We start from the raw sequence: 27,977 nt of genomic DNA on the forward strand, positions 1-27,977 counted from the left end.
TATATACTTAACAAAAAAGTGTGAAACAACTGAAAATATGTCTTATATTCTAGGTTATTCAAAGTAGCCACCTTTTGCTTTGATGACTGCTTTGCACACTCTTGGCATTCTCTTGATGAGTTTCAAGAGGTAGTCACCGGGAATGGTCTTCCAACAATCTTGAAGGAGTTTCCAGAGATGCTTAGCACTTGTTGGCCCTTTTGCCTTCACTCTGCGGTCCAGCTAACCCCAAACCATCTCGATTGGGTTCAGGTCTGGTGACTGTGGAGGCCAGGTCATCTGGCGTAGCACCCCATCACTCTCCTTCTTGGTCAAATAGCCCTTACACAGCCTGGAGGTGTGTTTGGGGTCATTGTCCTGTTGAAAAATAAATGATGGTCCAACTAAATGCAAACCGGATGGAATAGCATGCCGCTGCAAGATGCTGAAACACCTGGTCCAGGTACAGCAACAACAGCAAGTGACCAACAGGCTGTTACAGCAGATCCAGCAGGAGCAGCGGAGGCAGATCCTGTAGAGCCAGCAGGAGTAATGTCAGCAGATGCAGCTTCTGATGACCGCCATCCAGGGTAGGACGAGGCCCCAACCCAAAGTCCGTCTGATGACTCTTACGTGAGGAAGACGTTAAGAAGAGTCTTGCAAAAGATAACCCTAGGGGATGACGTTGAGGTGTTCCTGGCAGTGTTTGAGAGGGTGGCGGAGAGGGAGAAATTGCCTCTGGAGCAGTAGGCTGAAGTTCTGGCGCCATATTTAACAGGTGAACCGTATATTAGGACTTGGCGTTGCAGGATGAAAAAGAATATGCCAAGTTGAAGGCCAAGATCTTGGCACATTTAGGAGTAACTTTGACTGTCAGGGCGCAACGGGTGCACGAGTGGGCGTATTGCAGTGACAAACCTCCCTGGTCCCAAATGTTCGATCTCCTACACCTGGTCCAAAAATGGTTGCAACCTGAATCCTCCTCCCCAGCACAGATGGTGGAGAAGGTTGTCATGGACAGGTTGATACATTCCCTACCCAGGCCGGTGCAATACTGGGTTGCACAGGGAGATCCCCTTAATGACCCAGTCAGCTTGGTGGAGAGGTACCTGGTGGTCGAGAGGGCCTTGAGGAAGCAAGGGGGCGGGGCATCTCCATACTGGGGTTCCCAAAGCGGGGCTGACACCCAAAAGAGGGTAGCATGTGGCCCAGATGCAAGAGGATTGCCAAGGTGACGCCCCTCATGAGAGAGCACCTCCTCAAAGAACAAGAGGCGCAGTCAAGGGTCTACAATAGGCCGGCAAGGGTGAGACACTTCAAGCCTGGCGATCGAGTACTGGTGCTGGTACCCACGGTGGAGACCAAATTCCTGGCCAAGTGGCAGGGTCCCTATGAGGTAATAGAGAAAGTTGGTGAGGTAAACTACAAAGTCCACCAACCGGGGAAGCGAAAGCCCTACCAGGTGTACCACGTGAACCTGATAAAACCGTTGCAGGACAGAGAAACCGTGGAAGCTCCTTGTTTGCTGGCCAAGTCCGATGTCGGTGCAGAGGATGTCAAGGTGGCAGACACCTTGTCTTGCTTGCAGAAGCAGTAGTGCCGAGAGTTGATACAGCGTAACAGGGACCTGTTCTCAGAACTTTCAGGTTGTATGAAGGTCATAGAGCATGACGTCCTGACGGAGCCTAATATCTGGGTCAACTTGAAGCCCTACTGGATTCCCGAAGCATGCCAAGAGGTGATCTCCAAGGAAGTGAAGCGGATGCTGAGCCTGGGGGTCATCAAGGAATCAAAGAGTGGCTGGTCAATTCTAATAGTCCTACTGCCAAAACCAGATGGGGAATGGGGATTTTGCAATAATTATCGGAATGAGGTTTCTAAGACCAATGCCTACCCCATGCCCAGGGTCAATGAATTAATTGAGAGGCTAGGCCTGGCTCGGTACATTACTTGACCTCACAAAAGGATATTGGCAAATTCCCATGTCCCAAAGCGCCAAAGAGAAGACTGCCTTTTCAAAACCATATGGATGCTTCCAATATGCATGTATGCAATTTGGGTTACAAGGAGCTCCAGCAACATTCCTGAGGTCCATGGACCGCATCCTAGCTCCCCACAAAAAGTATGCATCGACTTATCTGGACGATATTGTAATCTTCAGCCAAAATTGGGGAACCATCTGGGCAAGGTCCAGGCGATCTTTGATGCTCTACGGAAGGAGGGGTTTTCCATAAACCCGAATAAGTGTGCCGAGGGAATGGAGGAAGCAAGATACTTGGGCTATGTTGTAGGCAGGGGCGAATAAAGCCCCAGATAAAGTTGAGGCGATCCAGGGCTGGGCACAACCCCACTCAAAGGAGCAGGTGAGGACGTTCCTGGGCATTGTGGGCTATTACTGCAGGTTTCTCCCAAACTTCACCATAGTAGCAGCCTCTCTGACCTCCTTAAAGGGACAAAGTCAGTTATGGTCAAGTGGTCTCCAGAAGCTGAGATGGCCTTCCAGGAACTGAAGCTGGCCCTGTGTAATCAGCCGATGCTGGTAGCACCCGATTTATCTAAAAAGTTCGTGGTCCAGACAGACGTGTCGGATGTCGGGCTGGTAGCAGTCCTATCTCAAGAGGTGAATGGGGACGATCACCCCATAATGTATCTCAGCCAAGAGTTGTCTTCCTGTGAGAAAAATTACTCCATAGTGGAGGAGTGTTTAGCCATCAAGTGGGCATTAGACACACTAAGATACTACCTCTTGGGCCGAAAGTTTAGACTGGTGTCAGACCATGCACCACAGAAGTGTTTGAGGGAAAAAAAAAAGGGAACAATGTACGAGTGACCAGGTGGTTCCTAGCACTTCAAGATTTCAACTTCCATGTGGAGCATAGGCCAGGGAAACTGCCGAAAGTCCACTGTTTGTTGGCAGAAGGTGCGAAGCCCCCCGGCTTTGGGCAGAGGGGGAGGGTATGTAAGATGGCGGACGGACAAGTCCTTGAGGGAAGATGTGTGTTATCGCGGCTATTAGCTGCGGTGATATGAGCTCGGAAGTATGCTCCAGCACGTATAGTGCTGAGAGAGTTGTTTGGACCACGTTTCACGAGCGGTCATAGGAGATGGGTGGGTATGGCCGTTCACATAGCCCCACCCCAGGAGCGTGCTTTGGCTAATAAAATGGAGGCCAATTGCCTCATTCAGTGGCTGAGGCTGGAGGTGTGGAGACCTCCATTGTGTGTGTGCTAAAGACACCTGACCTGTGCGGGAGGACCCGCAGTACTATATGAACTGTTTATTTTTCTGTTTGTTACTTTGTGCCGAAGAAAGCAGTTCATTTGTTTTTCTATCCAGAACAGTTTATGCCGTTTTAATAAACTTGCTTGGACATTTCAGCAATACCCATTCTGTGCCTACCTCAACCACAGCCGTGTCAGTACAGATCTCTACAGAAGCCTGCTTTCTGCTTCATTCATTCTCTATGGAGCTACCGAAAAAGCAAAGCAAAAGCACTGGGCAGCCTCATTGGGTATAAATGGGATGGTGTTAAGCCCTGTGCGCTGCCACTCCATTCTAATGCCTTTATCCACTGATTGGTGCGGGTCACAGCAGTGTACGTGTACTCCACCGATTAATAAGTCATCACCTAACCAATGGATAGATGATATCTAGTTTCCACCAAACAACCTCTTTGAAGAACAATATGAAAATTTAATGCATGAACTGCGGAGATAAATACCTGAACTTGAAATAATAGGAGCAATCTGATGTAAACCAGCATCACTAAAAAAATACAAATAAACAACATTAATAAAAAACACTCAGATCCAAGTTTTTTTTTTAAAAAAAATCATTCAACAATGTCATCCACACACACCTTCTAGATCAGGGGTCCCCAACCTATAGCTCGGGAGCCACATGTGGCTCGCGAGCCTGTGATGTGTGGCTCGCGGCTGCAGGTGTAAATAATTATTAAGAGCAGATCTCAAAAGGGTGACTTTTGTGTGTAGCCCTGTACAGAAGAGCAGATCTGAATGCGGGTGAGATAGGAAACCGTGGAACTTGGCATACTGCCTTGGTGTGATTTTAGTGGAAAAGCTTTGGTTGTCATTATACCAGTAATGGAAGCTCTCAGTGTCACTACTGTGAGTGGGGAAGGAGCTGGTTGTGGCTCGCGACCCTCTCTCAAAGCTGAATGTGGCTCACGACGCTCTTTCATAGCTGGATGTGGCCCTCAACGTCAGAAAGGTTAGGGACCTCTGTTCTAGATGAACCAATATGATGTTAGATGATTTAATGAAAAGAAACCTTTAGTTTTCTTGCATAATTACTAGTTAGATTCACTTACCATATATACTCGAGTATAAGCCGACCCGAGTATAAGCCGAGACCCCTAATTTTGCCACAAAAAACTGGGAAAATTTAATGACTCGAGTATAAGCCTAGGGTGGAAAATGCAGCAGCTACCGGTAAATGTCAAAAATAAAAATAGATACCAATTAAAGTAAAATTAATTGAGCCATCAGTAGGTTAAGTGTTTTTGAATATCCATATTGAATCAGGAGCCCCATATAATGCTCCATACAGTTCATGATGGGCCCCATAAGATGCTCCATACAAAATACGCCCCATATACGCCCCATATAATGCTCCATAAAGTTTATGAGGGGTCCCATAAGATGCTCCGTATTAAAATATGCCCCATATAATGCTGCACAAAAGTTGATTATGACCCCATAAGATGCTCCATACAGACATTTGCCCCATATAATGCTGTACAAATGCTGATAATGGCCCCATAAGATGCTCCATACAGACATTTGCCCCATATAATGCTCCACAAATGTTGATTATGGCTCCATAAGATGCTTCATAGACTATTATGCCCCATATAATGCTGCACAAATGCAGATTATGGCCCCATAAGATCCTCCATACAGACATTTGCCCCATATAATGCTGCACAAATGCTGATTATATAAGATGCTCCATAGACTATTATGCCCCATATGCTGTTGCTGCGATTAAAAAAAATAAATAAAAAATGACATACTCCTCTTTCGTCGCTCAGGCCCCCGGCACTTGCTATAGTCACCTTTCCCCTTTCCACCGCTGCGGTGTCTTCCCCATCCTCTGCACTGACGCTCAGGCAGAGGGCGTGCACTAACCACGTCATCACGCCCTCTGACCTGAGCGTCACAGGCAGATGACGCGGAAGACGGCGCCAGGCAGTGGAACGAGGACAGGTGAATATCTCCGTGCTCCCCCTTCACATTATACTCACCCGCTCCTGGCGTGGTCCCTGGCAGCTTCTCTGATGGACTCTCCGGGAGCGGCAGCGCTTCCAGCTTTGAGCATTCACTGGTACCACTCATTACAGTAATGAATATGTGGCTCCACCCCTATGGGAGTGGAGTCGCGTCCATATTCATTACTGTAATGAGCGGTACCATATGACCACTCAAAGCTGGAAGAGCTGCCGGCGCCTGATCGGAGATGCAGGGACCACGCCAGGAGTATGTCACAGCCGCCGCTCCCCCTTCCCCCGCCGACTTCCCTGGGACAATGACTCGAGTATAAGCCGAGAGGGGCACTTTCGGCCTAAAAAAATGGGCTGAAAATCTCGGCTTATACTCGAGAATATACGGTAATTATATATATGTGTATATATATATATATATATATATATATATATATATATATATATATATATATATATATATATATATATCCCTAAACAATTCTGCAACCTTATTTTTCTCAGCACTACTTGTCTAAGAATAATTAGAAGACCACATTTAAGAGAAACACTGCCTCTCCACCACTGCCCCGATCCCTGTTGACATGGCTGAAGCCACGAGCACAACAGCCACAGAATGTGCATGCTGTAGACCAGGGGTGTCAAACTGCATTCCTCAAGGGCTGCAAACAGGTCATGTTTTCAGGATTTCCTTGTACTGCACAGGTGATAATTTAATCACCTACACACATAATGAATACAGCACCTTGTGCAAAGCTAAGGAAATCTTGAAAACACGCATGGTTTGCGGCCCTCGAGGAATGCAGTTTGACACCCCTGCTGTAGACGGCACAGGACCATTAAACACAGTGATTGGCTGTTGCATTTCCATGCTGTAGTAACGATGCTATCGCAATATACGATGCAATCACAATAGCCATGTAAGCAAAGTCTAGGGTTATAGGCAAAAAGACGGCGCTGTGGTAGCCAAAGATTAGCAAGGTTGATTTCTTTCTTTTTTTTTTTTTAAGAGCATGCCTATGGGAAAAAACAAAGGCTTAGGGCTATGTGCACACGCTCTAGATTTTTAGCTTTTTTTTGCGTTTTTTCTGCGGGAAAAAACGCTAAAAACCATACATAAGTATCCCATCATTTTTTTTCAGCGAATAAAAAACGCATCACGGTAAACGCAGCATGATAATTAATTTTGCGGATTTTTTGCGTTTTTGCAGCTATTTATTGCATTGGGAAGCATTGGAAAAAAACGCGAAAAATCTGCCAAAAAATGCGCAAAAAACGCATGCAGATGCAGATTTCCTGCAGTAAGGCTATGTGCACACATTGCGGATTAGCCTTAGGAATTTCTGGTGCGGATTCTGCCTCTCCTGGCAGAAAACGCACCTGCGGATTTGTTGCGTTTTTTGTGCGGATCCGCAGCATTTCTTGTGCATTTTCTTGCGGATTTGCTGCGTTTTTTACCTTTGCGGTTTTCTATAATGGAATGGGTACAAAAACGTTGCAGATTCACAAAAAAAAAAAAAAAATGGTAAAGGTATTAAATAGCAACATCACAAAACATTCCTGATATAATTACTCTGTTGCCAAATATTGGATATAATTACACCCAGTCGTTAAGGACTTAATATTAAGAGGGAGGTGTGGAAAAACCACAGAAAAACGACCAATATTGGGTAAGTCACATGTATGAAAAATCTTTATTGATACAAATACAACAAATAGAGAGCATAAAAAATCCCTGGACTACAATGGTACATAGTGAAAAGATGGCGGCGGCTACTGCAACAGATCGCCACTGTAAGAAGGACGTGCAGACCGTATATTCCAGACTACCGTACAGTATAGACATCTGCCAATAAATACAACCATATATGGGAGTTGCTGGTTAAAAAAAAAAAAATATATATATATATATATACACATATTTTGTGCACCCGCATCAAAGATGAATACCTGGGCCGGCTACTCTGGGCGGCCTGTGGCATCAGTATGCATGGACGGTTGCCATAGTTTTGGTAACGCCCATGCATGACGCCGCCGCTGCCTGGAGTCGCCGGTTACCATGGCGGCGCCTGCGTCATCTCCGGCAGCTGCTCCAGCGATGATTGGTCTCGCTTGTATTTAAACCCCGTCAGTAGCATTAACCGGCACGCCCCCTGACGAAGGAGCTTCCGCTCCGAAACGCGTGTCGGGCGGACGTGTGCACCGGTATCCAGCTACCTTTGAAGCCCCCCCGTGGACAGGTAATTAAGAGCTCACGTTACGGCCAGTTTGTCTGTATTATCAGCTACGGTTGTACTATGATATGGATGGTCATGTGTGACCAGGGGGATGTGACATCTACACAGGAAGTGTTAATCTTCATACACATGGCTCTGTTGCTGCCCTATTGGTATAGTGATATATCGTGGCCCTGCTTTATATAGTGCAGCATGATAATAACCCACTGTGGTATATAATCTTTTTGGTATATACAGCTTGCTGCATGCGGTATTCATCTTTGATGCGGGTGCACAAAATATGTGTGTATATATATATATATATATATATATATATTTTTTACCAGCAACTCCCATATATGGTTATGTTTATTGGCAGATGTCTATACTGTACGGTAGTCTGGAATATACGGTCTGCGCGTCCTTCTTACAGTAGCGATCTGTTGCAGTAGCCGCCGCCGCCATCTTTTCACTATGTACCATTGTAGTCCAGGGATTTTTTATGCTCTCTATTTGTTGTATTTGTATCAATAAAGATTTTTCATACATGTGACTTACCCAATATTGGTCGTTTTTCTGTGGTTTTTCCACACCTCCTTCTTAATATTCACAAAAAAGAAGTGACATGCTACTTCTTTTAAACCGCAGTGCTTCCGCAGCGGATTTTCCGCAAAGTGTGCACAGCATTTTTTTTTCTCATTGATTTACATTGTACTGTAAATCAATTGCGGATCTGCAGTGTTTCTGCACCTCAAAAAACGCTGCGGATCCGCAGAAAATCCGCTACGTGTGCACATACCCTAAAAGTCCGATTTTGTTCAGGAAAATTCTGCACGTTTTCCTGAACGTGTGCACATAGCCTTAAAGTTGAAAAACCCTTTAACTCTTTAATATATATATATTACCAATATAGTTTTAGTATTTAGATTCTAGAATGTCAGATATACTGAACTATTTATGTGTTTTTACTAGTTGTGTATTTTTATTTTTTTTACATGATTAGAGCAATGATCTTGTCTGTTCTATTCCTGCACACTGAAAGCTGAGAAAAATGCTTTACAGAATGAACATAAGATTATGCAATCTCACAATCATGACTTCTATGGAATAAGCAAGCTCTGTGATGTGTGCAGAGGTCATAGTGCAGGGAAGAAGAGGAGGTAAGGCTGCTTTCACACATCAGTTTTTTGCTGTCAGGCTCAGCCCAGCGAATTATGAACAAAAAAAAAGGATTCGGCAATTGATTCTGCCGGATCCGTTTTTTTTCATAGACTTGTATTGGCGACAGATTGAGAAGGATGTTGTCACATTTCATCCATCATTCGCCGGATCCGGTGAAAACTGTTTATCCAGTGGCGGGAAAAAACGGACAAAGTAACGTTTTTGGTCTCCGGCGAAAAACCAGACAGGCGCCGTCCGGCGTTTGCTAGAATAGAAGCCTATGGGCGCCGGATCCGTCATATGGTAGAATCCGGCATCAGATTCTGTTTTTTTTAACTGCGCATGCTCAGATTCAATTGGCCAGCCCCCAATGCCTGCCAGGTGGGGCTTCACTTCTCCATTTACCAGCCAGCAAGCAAGACACAGCCTGCCAGTAGCAGTATATATATATATATATACACACTAGCTATTGAACCCGGTCTACGCCCGGGTGGTGAGCATTTATATTGGTATATGGTCTCCATCCTGGTATGTGCTGCTCCATCATGCGTCCCCATCCTGTCATGAGCTGCTCCATCCTGCGTCCCCATCCTGTCATGTGCTGCACCCATCCTGCACCCCCATTCTGACATGTGCTGCTCCCATCCTGCACCCCCATTCTGACATGTGCTGCTCCATCCTGCGTCCCCATCCTGTCATGTGCTGCACCCATCCTGCGCCCCCATCCTGCCATGTGTTGCACCCATCTTGCGCCCCCATTGTCATGTGTTGCACCCATCCTGCGCCCCCATTCTGACATGTGCTGCACCCATCCTGCGCCTCCATTCTGACATGTTCTGCACCCATCCTGCGCCCCCATCCTGTCATGTGCTGCTCCCATCCTGTGCCCCCGTTCTGTCATGTGCCGCTTCCATCCTGCACCCCCGTTCTGTCATGTGCTGCCCTATTCTGTCATGTGCTGCTCCCATCCTGCGCCACCATTTTTTAATTTGCTTCTCCCATCCATATGCCCCATACGCTGCTCCATTATGGTTGATGGCCCCCATAAGATGCTCCATAGTATATGCCCCCGTACACTGCTCCATTATGGTTTATGGCCCCCATAAGATGCTCCATAGTGTATGCCCCCTGTACACTGCTCCATAAAGGTTTATGGCCCCCATAAGATGCTCCATAGTGTATGCCCCCGTACACTGCTCCATAAAGTAAAGATATCAAAAACTAAAAAGGGGCTCCAAATAAATGAATTATATATGTGTATACATAAAAGAAAATTCTTATATATGTAAAAAGGCCACAAAAAGGTAAATCAGATAAAAAGCCTTTATTTATAATATGGCAACATAAGCACAAAAGTGCAAGTGCTTGGGGGATAAATACACACAGGTAGACAAGTACAATATACGATATAAAAATATATATATGGAAACGGTCCCACAATCTAATTATGCGTGCATGTAAAAAAATTATTATGTTTTTTGTGCATACAGAGGAGATAATGTTGCACGTGCAAAAAAAGTGCTGAGTGCAAAAATAAAAATAAATATATATATAGTAAATAACTAATTGAAAAATGTCCTCAATAGCAAAATGTGCAAATACATATAACCATAAGTATCATCTGTGCAAAAAAATGCATAAAAAGGGCAAAACACAACAAACAAATGTGTGCCTTATGTCCTCCGCTGCACTATCCAAACAAATACATGCGCGCCAATATCCGCTGTAAGATGTATGGGAATAGACGTAATCCTAAAAGTATATATACCTGTCGATCCTGCGGGCCCAAGCACAGAGCACCCCGACGCGCGTTTCGATGATTTCTTCGTCAGGGGGTGATGTGCTGGCAGAACCGAGAAGGTATATATACTCACCGAGTGCCGATGAAGAGTGGGCTGAGGACTATTGCGGCGCACGCGCTGTCCGGAGGACACCGGAAGCACTCAGAGCCGGCGTCACGCAACCCGGCAGTGGAGGAGCCGCTGCCAGGCAACCAAGACGCCGGATGAAAGCCAGCCGGGACACAGGCAGCACATGCGCACAGTCCCGCCCATCACCATGGACGCTAGGTGGTAGGGGAGAAAATGTCGGGTATGGAAAATAACTATGCGGAGGAATAGGATATGGAGAAGGGGGAAAGATCGCAGAAAAGGGGAAGAGGAGCAGGGGAATCATAATGGAACCACATAATACACTAAATTGTGAACAATAACTACCATATTGTGTCCATTAGGTGTAAGTGTCAGTTGATAAGATAACAAATGATATGTGCAATAACCAAATTAAGGATACATCACATTAGTAATCAATGCTTAAATGTGTCAATTATATTATATATAGTGTACATATAGGTATGTGTATAAAGCATACACTAAAGAATATATCGCATATTTATCAACCCGTGAATTGTTGACAAAAATATAATTAAAAAATAAAAAATATATATAACAAGAATGCTGAACAAAATATATATAATGTATTACATAAAATAACATGAGACAATAATAAATATTTAAACATAGTATGATATAATATACAAAAAGTCCTTAAACTTCCGTCCAATGGGATCAGAGTATATAAAGTGTCCGTATATAAAATAAAAAATCTTCATTCTCTTCAATCCAATAGGATCCATATGGAGAATTCTTGACACGAATACTAGTGTCGTGGTATCACGGAATCCCTCTCGGACTTATTGTTCCACACAATGTACACTTGAAAAAAATAATAATATGATTAAAATCACCATTAAAATGGAGGTAGGGGGGAGAGGGAGAAAGGGGAGGGGGGGGGGGGAAGGGAGAGAAGGGAAAGGGGATGAGGAAGAGGAAAAGAGAGGGAAGAGGGGATCATAGCCAATTAAGAAGGAGGGGATCATAGCCAATAAGGATATACCCTATCTTGCTGTCATGGGATATAAATATAAATATATCAATTTATTGTTATCGAAAAAACAGTATCTAACCCAACAACAGCAACCCATAGGGGGAAATATGAATATAAAAAACATAAATATAGATATAAAAAACGCCATACCATAAAACATATAAAGGGGGAGGAAGGGGAGAGTATTTTTAAAAACAATGTTTAAAAATATTCGTGACAGATACACACAAAAAGTTAAAATATATATAACAAAAATAAGATAAAAAAAGAATAGTCATATATTTCTTATGTGTGTATACAAAGATCTAGTCACCAATACAACAAACAACATAAAAAGGTTCTGAGCAAAAGCGAAGAATGAATATCTGAGTTCACAAAAAGGGGGCAAAGCTTAAATTTTCGTTCAGCCCTAGAGGTGTAACCGTTTTTAGGGTCCAAATCCACTTGGCCTCCATCATGGCCAAGGGAGTACTTACCTTACCAGCTCTGATGGTAGGATTAATCCTATCAATCCCAATAACATGTAGGAGCGAGGCATCCGAGTTATGGAACTTCTTAAAGTGCTTGGGAAGAGTCTTTAATGTAGTTAAGTCTTCCACCTCTTTAGCTGCGATAATGCCCCGTACATGCTCCCGAATTCGTACTTTTAATTGTCGGGTAGTAAGGCCCACGTAAATCAGTGAGCAAGGGCATGTAGCATAATAGATTACAGCTTTAGTGTTACATGTTATGGGATATTTTATTTCATAAGAGTTTTGACCATCTGAGCTGGAAAAAGTTTTAGCTCTTATCACATTTGGGCACGCCACGCATTTGCCGCAAGGGTGACAACCCCTTACTGGCTTCTGGGATGATAAAAAAGAAATGGGTTCGTTGGTATAGTGGCTTTTTACTAACTTGTCACCTAAATTGGCACACCTTCTAAAAGTTATACTGGGCTTGTTATCAATATATTGGGAGATTATTGGATCAGCCTGTAAAATAGGCCATGATTTCTCCAGGTAAAATCTTATTAAATCAGTTTGACCATTGAATTGAGTAATATATCTTACAGTTTGATTGATGTTTAATGGTTTTGAAGAATACAAGGCTTGATGTCTAGTTATATTTTTTGCCCTGTTGTAGGCCCTTTTAACTGAGCGGCGGCTGTAGCCACGATCCAAGAATCTCAATTTAAGATCCTCTGCCTGTTTTTTAAAATCTTCATCGTCTGAACAAATTCTACGGAGCCGTAAGAACTGGCCGATTGGAATCGACCGTATCATTGATGGTGGATGTGCGGAAGATGGATGCAAAAAGGAGTTAACTGCTGTAGGTTTGCGGAACAAACTAGTCTTTTGTTCCGCTCAGTTAAAAGGGCCTACAACAGGGCAAAAAATATAACTAGACATCAAGCCTTGTATTCTTCAAAACCATTAAACATCAATCAAACTGTAAGATATATTACTCAATTCAATGGTCAAACTGATTTAATAAGATTTTACCTGGAGAAATCATGGCCTATTTTACAGGCTGATCCAATAATCTCCCAATATATTGATAACAAGCCCAGTATAACTTTTAGAAGGTGTGCCAATTTAGGTGACAAGTTAGTAAAAAGCCACTATACCAACGAACCCATTTCTTTTTTATCATCCCAGAAGCCAGTAAGGGGTTGTCACCCTTGCGGCAAATGCGTGGCGTGCCCAAATGTGATAAGAGCTAAAACTTTTTCCAGCTCAGATGGTCAAAACTCTTATGAAATAAAATATCCCATAACATGTAACACTAAAGCTGTAATCTATTATGCTACATGCCCTTGCTCACTGATTTACGTGGGCCTTACTACCCGACAATTAAAAGTACGAATTCGGGAGCATGTACGGGGCATTATCGCAGCTAAAGAGGTGGAAGACTTAACTACATTAAAGACTCTTCCCAAGCACTTTAAGAAGTTCCATAACTCGGATGCCTCGCTCCTACATGTTATTGGGATTGATAGGATTAATCCTACCATCAGAGCTGGTAAGGTAAGTACTCCCTTGGCCATGATGGAGGCCAAGTGGATTTGGACCCTAAAAACGGTTACACCTCTAGGGCTGAACGAAAATTTAAGCTTTGCCCCCTTTTTGTGAACTCAGATATTCATTCTTCTCTTTTGCTCAGAACCTTTTTATGTTGTTTGTTGTATTGGTGACTAGATCTTTGTATACACACATAAGAAATATATGACTATTCTTTTTTTATCTTATTTTTGTTATATATATTTTAACTTTTTGTGTGTATCTGTCACGAATATTTTTAAACATTGTTTTTAAAAATACTCTCCCCTTCCTCCCCCTTTATATGTTTTATGGTATGGCGTTTTTTATATCTATATTTATGTTTTTTATATTCATATTTCCCCCTATGGGTTGCTGTTGTTGGGTTAGATACTGTTTTTTCGATAACAATAAATTGATATATTTATATTTATATCCCATGACAGCAAGATAGGGTATATCCTTATTGGCTATGATCCCCTCCTTCTTAATTGGCTATGATCCCCTCTTCCCTCTCTTTTCCTCTTCCTCATCCCCTTTCCCTTCTCTCCCTTCCCCCCCCCCTCCCCTTTCTCCCTCTCCCCCCTACCTCCATTTTAATGGTGATTTTAATCATATTATTATTTTTTTCAAGTGTACATTGTGTGGAACAATAAGTCCGAGAGGGATTCCGTGATACCACGACACTAGTATTCGGGTCAAGAATTCTCCATATGGATCCTATTGGATTGAAGAGAATGAAGATTTTTTATTTTATATACGGACACTTTATATACTCGGATCCCATTGGACGGAAGTTTAAGGACTTTTTGTATATTATATCATACTATGTTTAAATATTTATTATTGTCTCATGTTATTATTTTATGTAATACATTATATATATTTTGTTCAGCATTCTTGTTATATATATTTTTTATTTTTTAATTATATTTTTGTCAACAATTCACGGGTTGATAAATATGCGATATATTCTTTAGTGTATGCTTTATACACATACCTATATGTACACTATATATAATATAATTGACACATTTAAGCATTGATTACTAATGTGATGTATCCTTAATTTGGTTATTGCACATATCATTTGTTATCTTATCAACTGACACTTACACCTAATGGACACAATATGGTAGTTATTGTTCACAATTTAGTGTATTATGTGGTTCCATTATGATTCCCCTGCTCCTCTTCCCCTTTTCTGCGATCTTTCCCCCTTCTCCATATCCTATTCCTCCGCATAGTTATTTTCCATACCCGACATTTTCTCCCCTACCACCTAGCGTCCATGGTGATGGGCGGGACTGTGCGCATGTGCTGCCTGTGTCCCGGCTGGCTTTCATCCGGCGTCTTGGTTGCCTGGCAGCGGCTCCTCCACTGCCGGGTTGCGTGACGCCGGCTCTGAGTGCTTCCGGTGTCCTCCGGACAGCGCGTGCGCCGCAATAGTCCTCAGCCCACTCTTCATCGGCACTCGGTGAGTATATATACCTTCTCGGTTCTGCCAGCACATCACCCCCTGACGAAGAAATCATCGAAACGCGCGTCGGGGTGCTCTGTGCTTGGGCCCGCAGGATCGACAGGTATATATACTTTTAGGATTACGTCTATTCCCATACATCTTACAGCGGATATTGGCGCGCATGTATTTGTTTGGATAGTGCAGCGGAGGACATAAGGCACACATTTGTTTGTTGTGTTTTGCCCTTTTTATGCATTTTTTTGCACAGATGATACTTATGGTTATATGTATTTGCACATTTTGCTATTGAGGACATTTTTCAATTAGTTATTTACTATATATATATTTATTTTTATTTTTGCACTCAGCACTTTTTTTGCACGTGCAACATTATCTCCTCTGTATGCACAAAAAACATAATAATTTTTTTACATGCACGCATAATTAGATTGTGGGACCGTTTCCATATATATATTTTTATATCGTATATTGTACTTGTCTACCTGTGTGTATTTATCCCCCAAGCACTTGCACTTTTGTGCTTATGTTGCCATATTATAAATAAAGGCTTTTTATCTGATTTACCTTTTTGTGGCCTTTTTACATATATAAGAATTTTCTTTTATGTATACACATATATAATTCATTTATTTGGAGCCCCTTTTTAGTTTTTGATATCTTTATATTATACCCGGGTGGTCAGCCACTCTTTTTACTTTTTAGCAACTAGTGAGTAGTGGTTATATGTGTGTGTGTATGTATGTATATGTGTGTATGTATATGTATATATATATATATATATATATATATATATATATATATATATATATATATATATAGGTATACATTTTTTATTATTTATCACTTTTTATATATATTTAACTCTACTGTTGCTATTTCGTTTTTTCTATACTGCTCCATAAAGGTTTATGGCCCCCATAAGACGTTCCAGTGTGTATGCCCCCGTACACTGCTCCATAAAGGTTTATGGCCCCCATAAGACGCTCCAGTGTGTATGCTCCGTACACTGCTCCATAAAGGATCATGGCCCCCGTAAGACGCTCCAGTGTGTATGCCCCCGTACACTGCTCCATAAAGGTTTATGGCCCCCATAAGACGCTCCAATGTGTATGCCCCGTACACTGCTCCATAAAGGTTTATGGCCCCCATAAGACGCTCCAGTGTGTATGCCCCCGTACACTGCTCCATAAAGGTTTATGGCCCCCATAAGACGCTCCAGTGTGTATGCCCCGTACACTGCTCCATAAAGGTTTATGGCCCCCATAAGACGCTCCAGTGTGTATGCCCCCGTACACTGCTCCATAAAGGTTTATGGCCCCCATAAGACGCTCCAGTGTGTATGCCCCCGTACACTGCTCCATTATGGTTTATGGCCCCCATAAGATGCTCCATTGTATATGCCCCCGTACACTGCTCCATTATGGTTGATGGCCCCATAAGATGCTCTATTGTATATGGCCCGTATGCTGCTGCGATATATATAAAAAAAAATACCATACTCACCTATCGTCGCTGGGCGCCGAGTGCTGGGGGGACTGAGCAGGCGGGGACACCGGCGCGCTGTGGGGGTCAGGTGCCGGTATTGCCGCTAGCTCAGGCCCCCAACACTTGCTATATTCACCTGTCCCCCATTCCAGCGCTGCGCGCCGCCATCTTCCGGCTCCACTGGCTGTGACTGGTCAGTCAGAGGGCGGCGCCGGCGCGCATTAAGCGCGTCATCGCGCCCTCTGAACTGTGAATGTCACAGCAGAGGACCCGGGAGACGGAGCCGCACGCAGCGCTGGAACGGGGGACAGGTGAATATACTCACCCTCCTGGCGCGTCCCTGCCTCTCCGGTGGAGATCGCGGTGTGCGTTCAGTGTTTACGCATACCGCGATCTCCTGGGAGCGTCACTCTGTGGGGGCCAGACTGCGCCGGCGCTTGCGCAGTCTATAAAGGCTTCGGACAGAGTGACGCTCCCAGCGTTATATTATATATATATATATATATATATATATATACATACACACACACACACACATATATATATATATATATATATATATATGTGTATATACATATATACACATACACAGTAAAGACCAATGTACTATGAAAATTGTATATTCACACTGAAGGCATCAAAACTATGAATTAACACATGGTCTTCCAACAATCTTGAACGAGTTACCAGAGATGCTTAGCACTTGTTGGCCCTTTTGCCTTCACTCTGCGGTCCAGCTCACCCCAAACCATCTCGATTGGGTTCAGGTCTGGTGACTGTGGAGGCCAGGTCATCTGACGTAGCACCCCATCACTCTCCTTATTAGTCAAATAGCCCTTACACAGCCTGGAGGTGTGTTTGGGGTCATTGTCCTGTTAAAAAATAAATGATGGTCCAACTAAATGCAAACCGGATGGAATAGCATGCCGCTGCAAGATTCTGTGGTAGCCATGCTGGTTCAGTATGCCTTCAATTTTGAATAAATCCCCAACAGTGTCATCAGCAAAGCACCCCCACACCATCACACCTCTTCCTCCATGCTTCACGGTGGGAACCAGGCATGTAGAGTCCATCCGTCTACCTTTTCTTCGTCGCACAAAGACACGGTGGTTGGAACCAAAGATCTCAAATTTGGACTCATCAGACCAAAGCACAGATTTCCACTGGTCTAATGTCCATTCCTTGTGTTCTGTAGCCCAAACAAGTCTCTTCTACTTGTTGCCTATCCTTAGCAGTGGTTTCCTAGCAGCTATTTTACCATGAAGGCCTGCTGCACAAAGTCTCCTCTTAACAGTTGTTGTAGAGATGTGTCTGCTGCTAGATCTCTGTGTGGCATTGATCTGGTCTCTAATCTGAGCAGCTGTTAACCTGCGATTTCTGAGGCTGGTGACTCAGATAACCTTATCCTCAGAAGCAGAGGTGACTCAGTCTTCCTTTCCTGGGGCGGTCCTCATGTGAGCCAGTCTCTTTGTAGCACTTGATGGTTTTTGCAACTGCACTTGGGGACACTTACAAAGTTTCCCAATTTTTCAGACTGACTGACCTTCATTTCTTAAAGTAATAATGGCCACTTGTTTTTCTTTACTTGGCTGCTTTTTTCTTGCCATAATACAAATTCTAACAGTCTATTCCGTAAGACTATTAGCTGTGTATCCACCAGACTTCTGCTCAACACAACTGATGGTCCCAACACCATTTATAAGGCAAGAAATCCCACTTCTTAAACCTCACAGGGCACAGCTGTGAAGTGAAAACCATTTCTGGTGACTACCTCTTGAAGCTCATCAAGAGAATGCCAAGAGAGCGCAAAGCAGTCATCAAAGCAAAAGGTGGCTACTTTGAAGAAGCTAGAATATAAGACATTTTCAGTTGTTTCACACTTTTTTGTTAAGTATATAATTTCACATGTGTTAATTCATAGTTTTTATGCCTTCATTGTGAATTTACAGTTTTCATAGTCATGAAAATACAGAAAAATCTTTAAATGAGGTGTGTCCAAACTTTTGGTCCATACTCTGTGTTTGTGTGTATATATATGTGTGTGTATGTATATATATATATATATATATATATATATATATATATATATGTATATACACACACACACACGGTTATATGAAAAAGTTTGGGCACCCCTATTAATCTTAAGCTTAATGTTTTATAAAAATAGCTTTTTTTGCAACAGCTATTTCAGTTTCATATATCTAATAACTGTTGGACACAGTAATGTTTCTGCCTTGAAATGAGGTTTATTGTACTGACAGAAAATGTGCAATCTGCATTCAAACAAAATTTGACAGGTGCATAAGTATGGGCACCCCACAAGAAAAGTGACATTAATATTTAGTAGATCGTCCTTTTGCAAAAATAACAGCCTCTAGTTGCTTCCTGTAGCTTTTAATAAGTTCCTGGATCCTGGATGAAGGTATTTTTGACCATTCCTCTTTACAAAACAATTCCAGTTCAGTTACCGTAAGTTTGATAGTCGCCGAGAATGGACAGCCCTTTTCAAATGATCCCACAGATGTTCAATGATATTCAGGTCTGGGGACTGGAATGGCCATTCCAGAACAGTGTAATTGTTCCTCTGCATGAATGCCGGAGTACATTTGGAGCGGTGTTTTGGATCATTGTCTTGCTGAAAGATCCATCCCCTGCGTAACTTCAACTTTGTCACTGATTCATGAACATTATTGTAAAGAATCTGCTGATACTGAGAAGAATCCATGCGTCCCTCAACTTTAACAAGATTTCCGGCGCCGGCATTGGCCACACAGCCCCAAAGCATGATGGAACCTCCACAAAATTTTACTGTGGGTAGCAAGTGTTTTTCTTGGAATGCTGTGTTTTTTAGCTGCCATGCATAATGCCTTTTTGTATGACCAGACAACTCAATCTTGGTTTCATCAGTCCACAGGACCTTCTTCCAAAAAGAAATTGGCTTCTCCAAATGTGCTTTTGCATACCTCAGCCGTCTCTGTTTGTGGCGTGCTTGCAGAAACGGGTTCTTTCACATCACTCTCCCATACATCTTCTCCTTGTGCAAAGTGCGTTGTATAGCTGACCGATGCACAGTGACACCATCTGCAGCAAGTTGATGCTGCAGCTCTCTGGAGGTGGTCTGAAGATTGTCCTTGTGAAAAGAAAACACCGTGTGCACAGCTCACAAAATGGTGCTAAGACTTAGGTTCCCAAACCGTCAATATGTGTAATATCAAAGTCTAGCACTCAACTTCAGTAACCGTAGAAACAATTGTAAACGTAGAAACGATTTATTTGTAGCACAAGAAACGTTTCAGTCCCTTGGGACTTTCATCAGTCACGTGCCTATGTAGGCCTGAGAGGCAAATCCAATGAAACTGAATATGATTTGGATAGATATGGCGCATCCGTGGGTCGCCCTAGTATAGATAGAGTATAAAGAAGCACGCTGGAGAGCGTATGGAATATGGTGGAAAATGTCCACCTATCGGGTAAATGACCCGTGACTTAGGATCCTGGATGGGGAGGGGAAGAGAAGAGAGACCACCTCGAGACACGGCGTCCACCGTCCTCTAAGGCCTACATAGGCACGTGACTGATGAAAGTCCCAAGGGACTGAAACGTTTCTTGTGCTACAAATAAATCGTTTCTACGTTTACAATTGTTTCTACGGTTACTGAAGTTGAGTGCTAGACTTTGATATTACACATATTGAAGATTGTCCTTGACTGATCTCACCATTCTTCTTCTCTGCCTTTCTGATGTTTTTCTTGGCCTGCCACTTCTGGCCTTAACAAGAACTGTACCTGTGTTCTTCCATTTCCTTACTATGTTCCTCACAGTGGAAATTGACAGGTTAAATCTCTGAGACAGCTTTTTGTATCCTTCCCCGGAACAACTATGTTGAATATTCTTTGTTTTCAGATCATTAGACAGTTGTTTTGAGGAGCCCATGGTGCCACTCTTCAGAGGAGATTCAAACAGGAGAACAACTTGCAAGTGGCCACTTTAAGTAGCTTTTCTCATGATTGCATACTCCTGGCTATGAAGTTCAAAGCTCAATGAGGTTAGACAACCCAAAAAAGTGCTTTAGTAAGTCAGTAAAAAGTGTATATATATATACACACTAGCTATTGAACCCGGTCTACGCCCGGGTGGTGAGCATTTATATTGGTATATGGTCTCCATCCTGGTATGTGCTGCTCCATCATGCGTCCCCATCCTGTCATGAGCTGCTCCATCCTGCGTCCCCATCCTGTCATGTGCTGCACCCATCCTGCACCCCCATTCTGACATGTGCTGCTCCCATCCTGCACCCCCATTCTGACATGTGCTGCTCCATCCTGCGTCCCCATCCTGTCATGTGCTGCACCCATCCTGCGCCCCCATCCTGCCATGTGTTGCACCCATCTTGCGCCCCCATTGTCATGTGTTGCACCCATCCTGCGCCCCCATTCTGACATGTGCTGCACCCATCCTGCGCCTCCATTCTGACATGTTCTGCACCCATCCTGCGCCCCCATCCTGTCATGTGCTGCTCCCATCCTGTGCCCCCGTTCTGTCATGTGCCGCTTCCATCCTGCACCCCCGTTCTGTCATGTGCTGCCCTATTCTGTCATGTGCTGCTCCCATCCTGCGCCACCATTTTTTAATTTGCTTCTCCCATCCATATGCCCCATACGCTGCTCCATTATGGTTGATGGCCCCCATAAGATGCCCCATAGTATATGCCCCCGTACACTGCTCCATTATGGTTTATGGCCCCCATAAGATGCTCCATAGTGTATGCCCCCTGTACACTGCTCCATAAAGGTTTATGGCCCCCATAAGATGCTCCATAGTGTATGCCCCCGTACACTGCTCCATAAAGGTTTATGGCCCCCATAAGACGTTCCAGTGTGTATGCCCCCGTACACTGCTCCATAAAGGTTTATGGCCCCCATAAGACGCTCCAGTGTGTATGCTCCGTACACTGCTCCATAAAGGATCATGGCCCCCATAAGACGCTCCAGTGTGTATGCCCCCGTACACTGCTCCATAAAGGTTTATGGCCCCCATAAGACGCTCCAATGTGTATGCCCTGTACACTGCTCCATAAAGGTTTATGGCCCCCATAAGACGCTCCAGTGTGTATGCCCCCGTACACTGCTCCATAAAGGTTTATGGCCCCCATCAGACGCTCCAGTGTGTATGCCCCGTACACTGCTCCATAAAGGTTTATGGCCCCCATAAGACGCTCCAGTGTGTATGCCCCCGTACACTGCTCCATAAAGGTTTATGGCCCCCATAAGACGCTCCAGTGTGTATGCCCCCGTACACTGCTCCATTATGGTTTATGGCCCCCATAAGATGCTCCATTGTATATGCCCCCGTACACTGCTCCATTATGGTTGATGGCCCCATAAGATGCTCTATTGTATATGGCCCGTATGCTGCTGCGATATATATTAAAAAAAATACCATACTCACCTATCGTCACTGGGCGCCGAGTGCTGGGGGGACTGAGCAGGCGGGGACACCGGCGCGCTGTGGGGGTCAGGTGCCGGTATTGCTGCTAGCTCAGGCCCCCAACACTTGCTATATTCACCTGTCCCCCATTCCAGCGCTGCGCGCCGCCATCTTCCGGCTCCACTGGCTGTGACTGGTCAGTCAGAGGGCGGCGCCGGCGCGCATTAAGCGCGTCATCGCGCCCTCTGAACTGTGAATGTCACAGCACAGGACCCGGGAGACGGAGCCGCACGCAGCGCTGGAACGGGGGACAGGTGAATATACTCACCCTCCTGGCGCGTCCCTGCCTCTCCGGTGGAGATCGCGGTGTGCGTTCAGTGTTTACGCATACCGCGATCTCCTGGGAGCGTCACTCTGTGGGGGCCAGACTGCGCCGGCGCTTGCGCAGTCTATAAAGGCTTCGGACAGAGTGACGCTCCCAGCGTTATATTATATATATATATATATATATACACATACACACACACACACATATATATATATATATATATATATGTATATACATATATACACACATACACAGTAAAGACCAATGTACTATGAAAATTGTATATTCACACTGAAGGCATCAAAACTATGAATTAACACATGGTCTTCCAACAATCTTGAACGAGTTACCAGAGATGCTTAGCACTTGTTGGCCCTTTTGCCTTCACTCTGCGGTCCAGCTCACCCCAAACCATCTCGATTGGGTTCAGGTCTGGTGACTGTGGAGGCCAGGTCATCTGACGTAGCACCCCATCACTCTCCTTATTAGTCAAATAGCCCTTACACAGCCTGGAGGTGTGTTTGGGGTCATTGTCCTGTTAAAAAATAAATGATGGTCCAACTAAATGCAAACCGGATGGAATAGCATGCCGCTGCAAGATTCTGTGGTAGCCATGCTGGTTCAGTATGCCTTCAATTTTGAATAAATCCCCAACAGTGTCATCAGCAAAGCACCCCCACACCATCACACCTCTTCCTCCATGCTTCACGGTGGGAACCAGGCATGTAGAGTCCATCCGTCTACCTTTTCTTCGTCGCACAAAGACACGGTGGTTGGAACCAAAGATCTCAAATTTGGACTCATCAGACCAAAGCACAGATTTCCACTGGTCTAATGTCCATTCCTTGTGTTCTGTAGCCCAAACAAGTCTCTTCTACTTGTTGCCTATCCTTAGCAGTGGTTTCCTAGCAGCTATTTTACCATGAAGGCCTGCTGCACAAAGTCTCCTCTTAACAGTTGTTGTAGAGATGTGTCTGCTGCTAGATCTCTGTGTGGCATTGATCTGGTCTCTAATCTGAGCAGCTGTTAACCTGCGATTTCTGAGGCTGGTGACTCAGATAACCTTATCCTCAGAAGCAGAGGTGACTCAGTCTTCCTTTCCTGGGGCGGTCCTCATGTGAGCCAGTCTCTTTGTAGCACTTGATGGTTTTTGCAACTGCACTTGGGGACACTTACAAAGTTTCCCAATTTTTCAGACTGACTGACCTTCATTTCTTAAAGTAATAATGGCCACTTGTTTTTCTTTACTTGGCTGCTTTTTTCTTGCCATAATACAAATTCTAACAGTCTATTCCGTAAGACTATTAGCTGTGTATCCACCAGACTTCTGCTCAACACAACTGATGGTCCCAACACCATTTATAAGGCAAGAAATCCCACTTCTTAAACCTCACAGGGCACAGCTGTGAAGTGAAAACCATTTCTGGTGACTACCTCTTGAAGCTCATCAAGAGAATGCCAAGAGAGCGCAAAGCAGTCATCAAAGCAAAAGGTGGCTACTTTGAAGAAGCTAGAATATAAGACATTTTCAGTTGTTTCACACTTTTTTGTTAAGTATATAATTTCACATGTGTTAATTCATAGTTTTTATGCCTTCATTGTGAATTTACAGTTTTCATAGTCATGAAAATACAGAAAAATCTTTAAATGAGGTGTGTCCAAACTTTTGGTCCATACTCTGTGTTTGTGTGTATATATATGTGTGTGTATGTATATATATATATATATATATATATATATATATATATATATATATATATATATATATGTATATACACACACACACACGGTTATATGAAAAAGTTTGGGCACCCCTATTAATCTTAAGCTTAATGTTTTATAAAAATAGCTTTTTTTGCAACAGCTATTTCAGTTTCATATATCTAATAACTGTTGGACACAGTAATGTTTCTGCCTTGAAATGAGGTTTATTGTACTGACAGAAAATGTGCAATCTGCATTCAAACAAAATTTGACAGGTGCATAAGTATGGGCACCCCACAAGAAAAGTGACATTAATATTTAGTAGATCGTCCTTTTGCAAAAATAACAGCCTCTAGTTGCTTCCTGTAGCTTTTAATAAGTTCCTGGATCCTGGATGAAGGTATTTTTGACCATTCCTCTTTACAAAACAATTCCAGTTCAGTTACCGTAAGTTTGATAGTCGCCGAGAATGGACAGCCCTTTTCAAATGATCCCACAGATGTTCAATGATATTCAGGTCTGGGGACTGGAATGGCCATTCCAGAACAGTGTAATTGTTCCTCTGCATGAATGCCGGAGTACATTTGGAGCGGTGTTTTGGATCATTGTCTTGCTGAAAGATCCATCCCCTGCGTAACTTCAACTTTGTCACTGATTCATGAACATTATTGTAAAGAATCTGCTGATACTGAGAAGAATCCATGCGTCCCTCAACTTTAACAAGATTTCCGGCGCCGGCATTGGCCACACAGCCCCAAAGCATGATGGAACCTCCACAAAATTTTACTGTGGGTAGCAAGTGTTTTTCTTGGAATGCTGTGTTTTTTAGCTGCCATGCATAATGCCTTTTTGTATGACCAGACAACTCAATCTTGGTTTCATCAGTCCACAGGACCTTCTTCCAAAAAGAAATTGGCTTCTCCAAATGTGCTTTTGCATACCTCAGCCGTCTCTGTTTGTGGCGTGCTTGCAGAAACGGGTTCTTTCACATCACTCTCCCATACATCTTCTCCTTGTGCAAAGTGCGTTGTATAGCTGACCGATGCACAGTGACACCATCTGCAGCAAGTTGATGCTGCAGCTCTCTGGAGGTGGTCTGAAGATTGTCCTTGTGAAAAGAAAACACCGTGTGCACAGCTCACAAAATGGTGCTAAGACTTAGGTTCCCAAACCGTCAATATGTGTAATATCAAAGTCTAGCACTCAACTTCAGTAACCGTAGAAACAATTGTAAACGTAGAAACGATTTATTTGTAGCACAAGAAACGTTTCAGTCCCTTGGGACTTTCATCAGTCACGTGCCTATGTAGGCCTGAGAGGCAAATCCAATGAAACTGAATATGATTTGGATAGATATGGCGCATCCGTGGGTCGCCCTAGTATAGATAGAGTATAAAGAAGCACGCTGGAGAGCGTATGGAATATGGTGGAAAATGTCCACCTATCGGGTAAATGACCCGTGACTTAGGATCCTGGATGGGGAGGGGAAGAGAAGAGAGACCACCTCGAGACACGGCGTCCACCGTCCTCTCAGGCCTACATAGGCACGTGACTGATGAAAGTCCCAAGGGACTGAAACGTTTCTTGTGCTACAAATAAATCGTTTCTACGTTTACAATTGTTTCTACGGTTACTGAAGTTGAGTGCTAGACTTTGATATTACACATATTGAAGATTGTCCTTGACTGATCTCACCATTCTTCTTCTCTGCCTTTCTGATGTTTTTCTTGGCCTGCCACTTCTGGCCTTAACAAGAACTGTACCTGTGTTCTTCCATTTCCTTACTATGTTCCTCACAGTGGAAATTGACAGGTTAAATCTCTGAGACAGCTTTTTGTATCCTTCCCCGGAACAACTATGTTGAATATTCTTTGTTTTCAGATCATTAGACAGTTGTTTTGAGGAGCCCATGGTGCCACTCTTCAGAGGAGATTCAAACAGGAGAACAACTTGCAAGTGGCCACTTTAAGTAGCTTTTCTCATGATTGCATACTCCTGGCTATGAAGTTCAAAGCTCAATGAGGTTAGACAACCCAAAAAAGTGCTTTAGTAAGTCAGTAAAAAGTAGGTAGGAGTATTTAAAACAAGAAAATGATAAGGGTGCCTATACTTATGCACCTGTCAAATTTTGTTTGAATGGAGATTGCACATTTTCTGCTAGTACAATAAACCTCATTTCAAGGCAGAAACATTACTGTGTCCAACAGTTATTAGATATATGAAACTGAAATAGCTGTTGCAAAAAAAACAATTTTTATAAAACATTAAGCTTAATATTAATAGGGGTGCCCAAACTTTTTCATATAATTTTTGTATATCAGGAAGCAGCAGCATCAGAGGTGCTTCCAGAAGGAGACGGACGGGTGGAGAAATATTCGGAGCGGGCTCGCAATTGTTAAGTTTTTTACATGCATCGCAGAACCACATCATCACAGACCTCACAGTGCAGGCAACACATAAAAACAGATCATTACAGATATCACAGTACACACAACACATAAGCCTACATCCAAGCACAATTTTTTTTGTTTTGCTCTTTTTTAGTCTTTCGATTCTGGGGATCGATCTAGAGATCTTCAAAGCGCTTCCCAGACTCGTCGGCGTGAGCGTCAGGGCGGTCGCCATCGTGTAAGTACCATCTTTATTTATTTATTTTTTTTCCACTTCAAGTTGAGGATTTCAGTGTAATTTTTTTTGTCTTTTTTTAACAGACTTCACAGCGTGCTCCGGACTCGGATGGTGAGGTCGGTCTAAATATCGACCTCCTCATCGATCTCATCTGAGAGCGGGAGCAGCTGTCGAATATGGGGGACCGCCGCCACGCAGAACTTGGTGTGACCCGTCGGCTCTGGGAGGAAGTATGCCACAAATTTGTGGACCATTGGGAGGATCTTGATGTTCGTGCCCAGAATCAAGAGCGTAAGTATTCACAGTTCATTTATGTTGCTGGATGTAATGTGTTGTATATTAACCAATTTGTGCTTTCACTTTACAGGGGAAAGAGTTATCAAGCGGTGGCGATCACTCAGGGATCGCTTCAAGAAGGAGTTCAACAAGGAGATGCTGGCCCTGAGTGGATCTGGAGGACGCAGGAGCAAGTACAAGTGTGCAGGAGCCCTGTCATTCCTCCGGTCGACTATGGTTAGCAGAAGGTAAATATTCCCCACCCCATTTACTAAGTAAAAATGTTTACATCTGTAACCTTTTTTTGGGGGTTTCAGCCAGGGTCAAGCAATAACAATATATTAATTACATTTTTTTTTCTTTGTTCCACAGCACCGTCTGCAGCACTTGGGAACCTGCAGAGTTGAACCTCTCTGAAGAGATCCTACAGGAGTCCGCGGCCACTTCGACAGACCCGACACATCTGTACCTTCCCAGCCTTCCCTCACATCTGGTCCCTCGGTCCCATCCACCAGCGCTGGAGCATCATGGCAGACTTCATTACATGAAGCTGCTGGTGAGGATGTAGCTTTTCCTTTATCCCACCCCTCTGAAACTGCTGCCACCTCTAGAACACGTGTGGGTTCTGGGCAGCGCCAGAGGGGTCAGGAAAAGTGCTATGCGTTCGAGTTCTTGCATCTAAATGCATCCTTCCAGAACTGTCTCAAAAGGTTGTCGGAGCAAATGACTGCAGGACTTAAATTTCCTCAACAACAGTGTTCTTGACACAAAACTTCTAAAAGTAATGTTCTGATAATCATTTAAGGTGGTTTCTTCAAAGTGGTCATCAATGGCAATCTGTTCCTTGCATATTCAGAAATTGTGCAGGACCACACAAGCTTTCACCACCTCGTCAACAGTGTCAGTATTCAGGTTTATAGCGGTCAACAGAACTCGCCATGTTAGAGGTTAGAATCCCAAAAGTGCACTCCACCATTCTTCGTGCTCGTGTTAGGTGGTAAATAAAAATTCTTTTAGTTGGCGTCAATCCACTACTTGAGTATGGCTTCAGCAGGTGTTCCAAGAGTTGGAACGCTTCATCTCCAACAATTACAAATGGAATTGGTGGCCCAGAGGTTTCAGGCAGCGGTCTTGGGGG

General features: G+C 43.7%; 1 protein-coding gene across 7 annotated transcripts in view; it reads right to left on the bottom strand.

The window, feature by feature from the left end:
• The window catches only part of TADA2A (transcriptional adaptor 2A), a 306,061-nt gene that overhangs the window by 27,759 nt on the left and 250,325 nt on the right, over positions 1 to 27,977 (bottom strand). For 5 of the 7 annotated variants that reach the window (XR_011319238.1, XR_011319239.1, XM_069756577.1 and 2 more), the window contains one exon: positions 3,701 to 3,744. The exons of the other annotated variants lie outside the window; for them this stretch is intronic. Coding sequence is in view for 3 of the 5 variants with exons in the window: in XM_069756577.1 (XP_069612678.1) it covers positions 3,701 to 3,744 (44 nt within the window). In the remaining 2 variants the exon portion in view is untranslated. The remainder of the gene's footprint in view (positions 1 to 3,700; positions 3,745 to 27,977) is intronic. 7 annotated transcript variants of the gene reach the window in all.

This window comes from Ranitomeya imitator, chromosome 3 (assembly GCF_032444005.1).
Source record: "Ranitomeya imitator isolate aRanImi1 chromosome 3, aRanImi1.pri, whole genome shotgun sequence".
NCBI lineage: Eukaryota > Metazoa > Chordata > Amphibia > Anura > Dendrobatidae > Ranitomeya > Ranitomeya imitator.